We start from the raw sequence: 12,293 nt of genomic DNA on the forward strand, positions 1-12,293 counted from the left end.
TCCTGACTTCAACATTTTTTATCCATTATTTTGAACTCGAGACCTACTCGTTTCAAAAAGCGGACATTACAAAAACTAATTTAAGGGACATAAAGGCAATTTTAAGAAAACTGAAAAACAGCGTGCATAAAATATTGGTGGGAAATGTACCCTAAATTACAGAACAACATAACCAGCATTTCTCTCAACTTGTCCACCATCTTGGGTGAATTGACACTGTTGACAATTGCAATATACTATGTAATCCTTATTTTAATCAAGCAAATGTAAAAAACAATATTTACAGGAGATTCTCTTACTGGAAGTGTAAAACATGGATCTTATACCAGGTAAACAAAGGCAGCGATCAGTTTACATACCCAATCTAATACTGTAAGTCATTCAGGCCTCCTCCGGTCTATGTGTAATAAAGTGTTCATGGAGAGAGGGAGAGGTGGATGTGTGATGATAAACATGTCTGCAGATGAAATGAGAGCACATTAAAGTCCAGATGGTGAAAGGAGAATATTAACTCTAAAAAGCAAGACGCTGCTGCTCAATTACTGCACTTTGTTTCCATGAGTTGAAGCTCACTATGTTAATCTGCATTTTTTTATTCCCTTCATAAAACATCGCACAGAGAGAGACGCCACGGTGAACGCCAACCTAGTAATAGCTTTTATGTTCCCTTCATTCTATTACAAAAAGATACAACACTTAGTTAAGAAAAAAAAAAAAAACCCTATGGAGAAACATTTCATTTTTCCATAACTGGTAATTAAATGTTCTTCAAATGAGTTCATTGAAATCATGGCGTTCATTTGTGCTAAGCTTGGGATTTAATAGACTTTGTTAAACAGGGATTGTGAGTGAATATTAAGCTAGTCGCCCACTGGGATTGTATAATGAATGAATGTCGCCATAATCCTGATAATGGTGGATTACTTTTCATTGAATAGCTTTATTAAAGTTCAATGGAGGATGTTTATGTCTAGCACACCTATCATGACAAGACTCAAACAGACTTCATCTTCCCTCAAACTAACCTGTCTATGACCCTAAACCTCAGTGGGGTGTAAACAGATCGTACAAATTCATACAAATTAGCAACCAATTCTGCAAAACATTAAAGAGTTACAAATTGCCATGAGATTATGTTGGGTTAGTTCAGTCAAAAATGAAAATTCTGTCATCATTTTCTCACCCTCATGTTGTTCCAATCCCATTACACTTTTGTTCATTTTAGGCTCATTTCCACTGAGCGGTACAGTTCAGTACAGTACAGTACGTTTCGGACGGTAAACCATAATCCGGCTTCCATTTCCACAGCCAACAGTCTTACTCTTACTTGATAGGCCGGAGAGCGATCAACGTCATTCTCGCATGAAGAAGAAAGTGACAGTAAACAACAATGAAGGACGCACAGCAGCATTGTTTGAGCAAAGGCTGAATGCTGCAAGGAAAAACAGCCGAAAAATACACATTGTGCTGCAACGGTATTGTGTTGTCATTCCCCTTGTAGGACGTGCAAATGATCGTTTCTCTGTCCACCAATCAACGTTCTGCAGTGAGTGTAGCTCCACCCTTTTAGTACCGGTACTGTTAGTACTACTGTGCTTGGTACCCCAACGGAAGGGTCCCAAAAAAGTGGTATGGTACGGTTTGGTATTTTGGTACCATTCGCAACTTCTGACAATAGAAATGGAAATAATTGCGTAATATACTGTACTGTACCGTACCGCTCAGTGAAAACAAGCCATTTTGGAACATAAATGAAGGTATTTTTGGTACAGTATTTGCATCCATTGAAAGACCATGCAACCAAAATTTTAAAAGAAGAACAAAAAGAAGAAACCTCAACGGTTCTTATGCATATCTGATGTGCCTTATGTACGTGCGTTGATCAACGTTTATATATGACTTGTATTAAACTTACTTCCACAATTTTCTTTCTGTACTTTTTGAAGCGAGCAAATTTTGCTGGCATGGACTTCCAATGGATAGGCAAAAATGATGAAAGTATATTAAAAATTTTGGTTACACTTTATTTCGATGGTCCACTTTAGCCATTCTTACTAACTATAAGTAACTTTGCAACTACATGTCAACTAATTCTCATTAATTTGCAACTACATGTCAACTAACAACTAACTGTCTGAGTATTAGCAGACAGTTAGGTTAGGGTTAAAATAAGTTGACATGTATTTTCAAAGTTACTTATAGTCAGTAGAATGTCTGTCGAGGAGCATGAAAATAAAGTGTTAGCAGATATTAAGTAGACAGTTTGCTAATACTCTAGTAATTGACATGTAGTTGCAAAGTTACTTATAGTTCGTAGAATGTCTAAATTGGACCATCAAAACAAAGTGTTACTAAAATATCTTCAACTGTACTCCGAAGATAAATGGACACGAGGTTGAGTAATTGAAGTCAAAATGTTTCATTTTTGGAAGCTAACCATTTAACATAATTTTTGTGTGAAAAAAAAATCTCTAACCATTACTTTCTGTGTAAAATTAAACCCAGTTTGGTAAAGTTATACCCAACTTGTACCCAAACTGTTTCCAATGACAACAGGATATCATAAACCCAAAACTATTGTAAAATTGATTATTTAAACAGCTTTACAGCTCAAAGAATAATTAATATAAGTGCTTTTATAAAACTATATTTCTGCTTTCAAATCCTCTAAAATTTCGCCCCATTCACTTCCATTGTGAAGTCAAGCAATCAAAATAACAATCGATGCAAACCTCATCAAATGAGTCAAATTCTGCTAAAGCAGCTTTACAGAAGAACACAGTGTCATTTATGAAATAACTTTAATTCAGCTATAAGTAGCTCTACAAAAGACAACAGTGTCGTTATTCAGCTCGAGTCGGTTCAATGTTGATTCAGTTCAATAACAGTGTCAATGTTCAGCTCTGCAGTGATGTCTTCATCCAGCTCAATTCAGTTCAAGTTTTGTTCTCATCCGATAGTGTCAGTGCAGTCAAGTCAATAATATTGTTGAATATTAAGTGTCCCCAACTAAGCAAGCCAGAGGCGACAGTGGCAAGAAAACCAAACTCCATCAGGGGACAGAATGACAAAAAAAAAAAAAAAAAACATTGGGAGAAACCAGGCTCAGTTGCTCAGTTCTCCTCTGGCCAACAAACCAACATGTTGTGGTTTAATTTCATCACAAGTCAGATTGTGGATTGATATCATTCAGAATATTTCCTTCTGCTTGAAGATCGGAGTACATCACGCTGGCATTTGGTGGGAAAGAGAGTTGTAGTCTGTCCAGCAGGTTGAGTTTGGAGGTAAGAGCTTCCGTAGTGGACGACTGGCTTATCAATGACTGACATTGTCAAAAATGCAGTCAATTGAGCTTTTTTTAAATTTTTTTTACTACATCAGGTGAGTTCTGATAAAACAAGTGCAGTATAAAAATATATTTATGTTATTAAAGGTATTTGCTCAGGCAAGAAACACTATAACAATAGGCTGTGGAGCCAGTATGGCCAGCAGCACCAAGAGGAATGGGCAAAACCATCCTATAGACTTGCACTGATAGAGAGGGACCCAAGAAGATCATGGAGACTTTGTGGTGGGCTCTATACTGCCAATTAAACAATTACCTAGAAATGCCGTAGCAATTGCATAGCATCACCCTGGTGATCACCAACAATGCCTTTCACAGCAAACACTACTGAAATTTCTTCAAATGTTACATTATTGTCCCTTTTATTGACCAGACAAAATCCCACTGCAATACAGACTGTTTTTGAATGGAGTAAATATTGATTGCTGTTTAAATATGAATCAGCTTCTAAAAGGCTTTTGAGGCTTTAGAATGTGATGAAACAGTTTTCTCATCTTCAGTTCAGACAGAATATAATCATCTTTGTAAATCTGAGCAAGGACATCACCGCTTAAGTGAGAGGAAAACAAAGATTTACAGGTTTTGAGGCCCATTGACATCCGCAGGGTTACAGACTCGCAGAAAAACAGATAGCAAGCTCTCGCTCACAGATGAGGCCATTGCTCAAAACAATGGGAGAACTCAGTAATGGTTACAATAATTAAATGTATGTGGATGAACTGTAAATCATACAGCCAGTTATTTTTAAACAATATTCATCAATATTCTCGAGGGGGGTTGAATTCAGAAAGGTCATAAAATCTCTCATTAACAAAGACCTTGGTAATGTGCTCATATGAACATGAAGAGCCAGGAAATGGGATATGATGAATCTTAGTAGATTATAGGAAGTACCTCTCTTTCTCTCTCATTGATCAGAGAGGGTCTCCTGCCCCCAACGCGCTGAAAGCAACCAAATGCTCTCGAAATGTTAACAAATCAAGTCCCATTTCATTAAAATGTCCTTGTGTCCCTAATTACACAATGATTACACAATAATACAGAATAGAGGTGTAACTGACTGAACCCCATACCATCTTTACAAGCATTCACCGAAAAAATGCTATGCTTACATGTTGATTTAATTTCACTGCATATTAATTTTTAGCAACAAAATTTATGTATGGGCTAAATCAGATAGAAATAGCTCTTAGCTGTTAATCACTTTTTACAGTGTTCATATGCTTGTGTGTGTGTGTGTGTGTATATATATATATATATATATATATATATATACACATACCGATCAGGCATAACATTATGAGCACTGAGAGGTGAAGTGAATAACACTGATTATCTCTTCATCACGGCACCTGTTAGTGGGTGGGATATATTAGGCAGCAAGTGAACATTTTGTCCTCAAAGTTGATGTGTTAGAAGCAGAAAAATGGGCAAGCGTAAGGATTTGAGCGAGTTTGACAAGGGCCAAATTGTGATGGCTAGACGACTGGGTCAGAGCATCTCCAAAACTGCAGTTCTTGTGGGGTGTTCCCGGTCTGCAGTGGTCAGTATCTATCAAAAGTGGTCCAAGGAAGGAACAGTGGTGAACCGGCGACAGGGTCATGGGCGGCCAGGGCTCATTGATGCTCGTGGGGAACGAAGGCTGGCCCGTGTGGTCCGATCCAACAGATGAGCTACAGTAGCTCAAATCGCTCAAGAAGTTAATGCTGGTTCTGATAGAAAGGTGTCAGAATACACAGTGCATCAGTTTGTTGCGTATGGGGCTGCATAGCTGCAGACCAGTCAGGGTGCCCATGCTGACCCCTGTCCACCGCCGAAAGTGCCAACAGTGGCACGTGAGCATCAGAACTGGACCACGGAGCAATGGAAGAAGGTGGCCTGGTCTGATGATTACATCACGTGGATGGCCGGGTGCGTGTGCGTCGCTTACCTGGGGAACACATGGCACCAGGATGCACTATGGGAAGAAGGCAAGCCGGCGGAGGCAGTGTGAAGCTTTGGGCAATGTTCTGCTGGGAAACTTTGGGTCCTGCCATCCATGTGGATGTTACTTTGACAAGTACCACCTACCTAAGCATTGTTGCAGATCATGTACACCCTTTCATGGAAACGGTATTCCCTGGTGGCTGTGGCCTCTTTCAGCAGGATAATGCGCCCTGCCACAAAGCAGAAATGGTTCAGGAATGGTTTGAGGAGCACAACAATGAGTTTGAGGTGTTGACTTGGCCTCCAAATTCCCCAGATCTCAATCCAATCGAGCATCTTTGAGATGTGCTGAACAAACAAGTCCAATCCATGGAGGCTCCACCTCGCAACTTCCAGGACTTAAAGGATCTGCTGCTAACATCTTGGTGCCAGATATCACAGCACACCTTCAGGGGTCTAGTGGAGTCCATGCCTCGACGGGCTATATATTGGGTGAATTCAGGGTGATTGGAACACTTTGAGATGACTAATCAGAATTCACCCTTATATATGAAATGAATGAACCTCTGACAACCACAACCTAGTAAACGCAGCTCTTTTGACATGCACACATACACTCTGTAGAATTATAAATCATGACAGCACAAAAACTCTCAATCTCATTTGTTTTGTTCATGTAAACAGTATGTTGAGTTTCATCCCTTAGAATAAGCATAATATACATATTTCATGCCATCAGTGTTAGCTGTTAGTTGCCAATTAGCAGATTATTTCATCTGAAGTGCACTAATTGCAGGGAAGCGTCCCCTGGTGTGACCTGAGGTGAGTGTCCCGCTCAAGGGCACAGTGGGGATCACATCTACTCCAAACTGAAGCTCAAATCTCTCACCATTTACAGTATTAACACAAACCAGTATAGCTATTAGAAAAACTGCACGTTCTATACTGAGTTTATGTAATGTATGATCATATAATACATTTATACACCTCTTAAAAAAAATAAAACGACAGAAAACTTTATTGTTGGACAGTAATGTTACATCAGGGCAATGCAAACTACATTAGCATCACCCTAAAGAATCAGATAAATAAAAAAAATCTTCTAAAAATATTTATATCTGGTAGTCTTTATTTCTCTTGATTGTTGAGCAGTTACACAGTCAGAAGGGACATAAATTCAATATTTATTCAGCGCTTTTGAATGGCCTCCGAAGGCTTTTGTTGGGTGATCTAATTAATGAAATAATATGTTTATTTTCTAGGTTTGGGTCCCCAAGAACAGTCACTGAGACTAAGAGAATATTTATTTCCTTTTGGGACTTTGGGCTTGTATTTATTTTTATTTTTACGCTGGCGGCTTTGTAGTTTGTGTGGCTTTTCCACAGAGAGCTGGAGCACATTTCAATATCTCCTGTGAGAATAGCCTTCGTTATTGTCTGCTCTCATGAGCTAATGCTGCTCTAGGAGAGAATCCCTGTTTATTAAGAAACCCTCCAGCAATGAGAGCCGTTTTTGAGCACTTAGAAAGACGTGCACACAGCGATTGAGCACACAGCCTATTTAACTGTAAAATAAATAAGTATAACAAGCAATACTTTACATTAACATGTTGTTACATATATGACATGCAATTACTATAATAATAATAATAATAATAAGAACAATGTGTAATTACAAGCTGCTCAGATAATTACACATTAATTATATGTTGTCCATTAATATTACACAGTACTTAACTATATGATTACTACACTGTGACATGAGCATTAATGGAAAATGTGACCATATGAAAAACGAAAAGAAAATAAATAAAAAGACATAAGTAATCAACATGTACATCAACACACCCCTTACTATAATAACCCTAAGTAGGCTATATTACTAAATAATGTTTTTTTATTATTATTATTATTTTACTTTTCTATAAACGATCATTTGATCCCACTGATGGCAAATACCTATGCACTTAATGTACATTGTTGTAAGCGATGGAGAGATGCATTGATATGTCATCATAAAACTGCTCCCCAAGCGCCTGCAGTGCCGTTAAAACAATCTAAACATGTGACTGACACACGGAGATGAAACGCTGCCCTAATGGACAGATGCAGTTAAGCTTGGCCGAAAGGCGGCGCTGTTGAGTTTTGAAACCGCATGTCCGCTCATATGTAAGGGCTTCCCGACCACGTTTTGTGGGACAGTCGAAAAAAAAAAAAAAAACATCTAATAAATGAATATATTCACATTAAAACAACATAAAGAAGCGTACTCTGTTGAGACCATGTGGACATTTTAATTGGTTCAGTTACATCTGTCATTAACATATTCGTTGTGAAATTCTTCCTCTTCAATCTTAATATTATTAATAATATTCATATATATATATTATATATATATATATATATATATATATATATATATATATATATATATATAATGAATATATAAATATGAATATATATATATATATATATATATATATATATAATATTACCCTTTAAACATAGCATTGTTTTTGTATAGTTACAGTAAGTGTAAATTATCTTTTAAAGAGTAGGTATTGATATATAAAATAATATAAGCATGTTGTTTTGATCATGCATCATTTCATACTGTTAGATTTTAAACTCTTATATGAAAAAAATACAAGAAATACAGAAGCTTTACATACCAAAAAAAGAAAAACAAATGTCCATAAAGAGTTAAAGTCGTCGTTAAGCTCTCTGTCAGTTCTGACAGTTCGGAAAACTTTTGTTTCTTCTCTAGTATGTAAATTGACCCTCCGATTCAGCGAGCCTATTGGCTACGAGTCCGAGTCAATTTCGTATTTCAAACCTGACGTCAGGGCGGCTATAAAACTCAGCATTGCTTTTATACTCCTATGCTCGGTGATCCTTTAAAAACTCTAGAACAAGCCCGGAGTACTTTTTTTCCCCCAGCCAAGCATCCAATTGCCAATCACATACATGTTACGGTCTTCGTTTCAACGAAACTATTGAAAAAAGAAAAAAAAACAAAAAACCCGAAGCCATGCAGTGTTAAATGTTCGCGACTCAAACGCGTCGACACTCGCGTACAAAGAGAGGGGAACTGGAGACGCGCGCGCTCCTGCGTCTGTGCGCGAGAGGCGAAAACGCGTCAATTTAAAAAATAAACCGGCGCTCGCGAAGCCTTTTCTTTGCTTTTGAAGAATTAAATAAAGAAATCAAGCTGGCTCACGCTGTCTCGAACCCGACCACTTTGACAGCTGCTCTTCACCCCCTTTGGAGGACTGTCAACAGCAAAAGGATGGCATCAGAACTGGCAATGAGCAGCTCCGACCTGCCCACCAGTCCCCTGGCCATGGAATATGTTAATGACTTCGATCTGATGAAGTTTGAAGTGAAAAAGGAGCCGGTGGAGCCCGATCGCAGCATCAGCCAGTGCAGCCGCCTGATCGCCGGGGGATCCCTGTCTTCCACCCCGATGAGCACGCCTTGCAGCTCGGTTCCCCCTTCCCCAAGCTTCTCGGCGCCCAGTCCGGGCTCCGGGAGCGAGCAGAAGGCGCACCTGGAGGATTTTTACTGGATGACCGGTTACCAACAGCAGCTCAACCCGGAGGCTTTGGGCTTCAGCCCCGAGGACGCAGTGGAGGCGCTGATCAACAGCAGTCACCAGCTCCAGAGCTTCGACGGCTATGCTAGAGGGCAGCAGTTTACCAGCGCAGCCGGCCCGGGAGGCGCCATGGCCGGCGAGGAGATGGGATCCGCCGCCGCGGTGGTCTCCGCGGTCATCGCCGCAGCAGCAGCCCAGAACGGGGCACCGCACCACCACCACCATCACCACCACCACCCGGCCGGCCACCATCCGACGCCCGGGGTGCAGTCCAACGGCAACTCCGTCGGCCACCAGCACATGCACCTGGACGATCGCTTCTCGGACGAGCAGCTGGTGACCATGTCCGTGCGCGAGCTCAACCGCCAGCTCCGGGGGGTCAGCAAAGAGGAGGTCATCCGACTCAAACAGAAGAGGAGAACCCTCAAAAACAGAGGCTATGCGCAGTCGTGTCGCTACAAGAGGGTCCAGCAGAGGCACGTCCTGGAGGGCGAGAAGACCCAGCTCATGCAGCAGGTGGACCACCTCAAGCAGGAGATCTCCAGACTGGTGCGCGAGAGAGACGCGTACAAAGAAAAATACGAGAAGCTCATCAGCAGCGGCTTCCGAGAAAACGGATCCAGCAGCGACAACAACCCGTCGTCCCCGGAGTTTTTCATGTGAGTTTATCGGCACTTAATAGAGCAGCGATGTGCAAAAGTTTCGCACGCGCTTTATTCTCGCTGTGTTGGATTGGGCGCGCGCGGGGCAGTAGCCTAACTTTTTTTTTATTACTCGTATTATTTTTTCGCAAAATTTAGATAACGGAGTGCATTGTAAATTTAATCGGATAACAATGAAGAAATCAAGCTTTAGAGTTTAGCTTTTGGACAATAGGACATTTTCCATTTTTTGTTGTTTTTCTGTTGAAACTGTAATATGTGAACGTGCTTTCATTTGATATTTCCCATGTTGTCCTATGCCTCGTCTTGCGTAACTTTTAAGTTCACATTTTTGTAAAGTTCAAGTGACACATGCTGGTTACATGAGCACACACTGGCTGAATGAGTGTTTGACTGACATTGTGTTCATTAGAAACTACATCACATTCTGTGTTGTTGTGAAGAACTCATTCAATATTGTATTTATTTGTGTATGATATCGACCCCACATGCTGGTCATGTTGGCTGACGATGTTTTACCTTTTTTTTTGTTGTTGTTTCTTTTACCTGAACGAACTGAACTGAAATGCTCCGACATTACATTCATTTTCTCATTGTCTGGTTTCGTCCACTTTTTTGGGACTATGAGCAAAAAAGTGTGAGACATCTTTTCATATCCTACATGAAACATTGCCTTTCATTTTTGTACAACACCTTCAGCGATGAAACGTGTGTTTTTGGCAAGAAGAATGATTCTGTGTATGATTATCCTGTTTCGGATGAAGAGACATTTCATAAACCCCACTGAAACAACTGTAACTTACACTTAAGACTGATTAATTTGACAAATATGTCACTCCACATAAATATGTGACATAAATGAGCGATTTCAAACTGTTCAATGGACTAAAGTGTTTATAATTATTCTCATTAAAGAGAGGAATCTTGTATCAATGAAGAATGAAGAGTATGTCTTGGCACGCGCTCGAAATACTGCACTTAAAACTTAGCATATTTTAGGATTTGCCTCAAATTATTACATTATAGAATATTTAAATATTTTGGAGCTCGTTGCTTTAAAACATTTTACTTGCATCAGGTGGCAAATAAAACCTTTCATAAACGTAATAATACCAGTGTATCCTAACATATATGTTTTATTATTTGATATCGATTAATTGACAAATATTGACTGTACAAACTGGAGCATCGTAGTTCATCAATAAATGTTAAAAATGTAAAATCAAATGTTCTCGTGTTATTCATTAGAGTACGCCTAAAATGTGACATTCTTGCTGAATAGAGTATTTAATATCACATGCTGATTGGGAAAAGAAATAAGCGTTTTTGATTTTTAATGTCTAATAGTTTTGAGGAAAGTTCACGAATTCACTTGTTGCCGCGTGACTGTTCGTTCGAGTTTCAAGAAGAAAATATTCTCTCATTAAATCATATTTACTTAAATTGTAATTAAATTAAAATAATATTTTAAAAAGATACAATTATTTTTCTTTGAAAGAAGCCAACATAACATTGTATATACAGCAACATTTCCTGATAAAGGCGATAACCCTGTTTGCCCGAGCCATTAGAGTTTATATCAGAATATTTCAATAGTTAATTCACAGAAGACAGATTCGATATTTTAGAAATATTCATTTACAAACCCAAAACGTCTTTTTAAACAGCACTTGATTTCAGGAAGGGGGAAATACCTTTTTTCCCCTTTCCGTTTTTAAAATGTCTTTCTGCTCCGCAAAAATAAAATCTCATTTCGTCTAACCTGCAGTTTAAACACGTCTTATCACACACAATCAGTTTAGTTTCGATGCCCTTGTTAATCATTAATTTAGAGAGAGTTTGCATAAACTGTCATTTCAATAACGGGAATATTCCGCAAAACAAAACTGTGATTCTGATAAACAGATTCGCCTCTAAAGTGAAGTGTATTTAGTTCGATAAATTATGACGGTTAAGACTATCATATATTGACGGTGACATTATAGACTATTAACAATTAATAACCTCTATTTATTTTCTACCTGTCACCCTTGACTACCAGTCAGGCCTTTTAGTGAACTATACTTCCGCTTAAGAGTTCACCAAAACAAATAAGTTTGTAATCTGTGTTTCAGATTCAAAATTTATAAACTTAAATGATTTTACATCATAACCTCCACTTACAAATAACTGCCTGTTTCTCAGTGTAACATTTTCAGCTTCTCTATCTTATCCTTTCTCAATCTCGGGCCAGTCATTCTTTCTCTCAAACCATCACTATTATCAGCCCCAAAATAATTAGCAGAGTGTCTCAAGCTTCCTCTCTCATTGTCACAGCAAACAGGATGTGGGCGCACAGCTGGAAAGAAAGTGAAAAGAAGTGTGTGTGGGACGTCTGAATTTAGGGCGTTCAGTGAAAAGGTAGTGGCTCATCAGCACAATGATCATTTGAATATCAAGCGGATGACGCACACGCCGCGTTCACAGGCAGGATCGGCTCTGAGCTCAGGGAACAGGCCGAGGAAAACGCACAATGATTTCTTGCATGATTAATAGTGGAGAAAAGACCTTGTTTCTGCTCCTTTAAATTGATGAATCATTGGTGATTTTCCCCAGCTGGGGTTGGACTGCGTTTGAGTGGCTGCGCCGCCTGTAATTTATGGCTTTTCTGTTTGATGAGGTCAAAACGCATAACTAGTTAATGACATCACCGGAACAACTCAGAGCTGAAGACTCACACTGTACCAGACAGCACACTGTACCACACTATACCAGACTGTTTTTAT

At 39.2% G+C, this 12,293-nt stretch overlaps 1 protein-coding gene across 2 annotated transcripts in view; it reads left to right on the forward strand.

Annotated features, from left to right (window-relative positions):
• The first annotated feature begins 7,786 nt into the window (after nt 1-7,786).
• The window catches only part of mafb (v-maf avian musculoaponeurotic fibrosarcoma oncogene homolog b (paralog b)), a 93,548-nt gene continuing 89,041 nt past the window's right edge, over nt 7,787-12,293 (forward strand). The window contains exon 1 of one of the 2 annotated variants that reach the window (XM_051883609.1): nt 7,787-10,468. In XM_051883609.1, coding sequence (XP_051739569.1) covers nt 8,561-9,529 — 969 coding nt within the window. In that variant the 5' untranslated portion in view covers nt 7,787-8,560 and the 3' untranslated portion in view covers nt 9,530-10,468. Of the gene's footprint in view, nt 10,469-12,293 lie in introns of those variants that run through there. The other variant, XM_051883607.1, reaches the window with a different exon arrangement.

Source organism: Ctenopharyngodon idella, chromosome 24, assembly GCF_019924925.1.
Source record: "Ctenopharyngodon idella isolate HZGC_01 chromosome 24, HZGC01, whole genome shotgun sequence".
In the NCBI taxonomy this organism is placed as follows: Eukaryota; Metazoa; Chordata; class Actinopteri; order Cypriniformes; family Xenocyprididae; genus Ctenopharyngodon; species Ctenopharyngodon idella.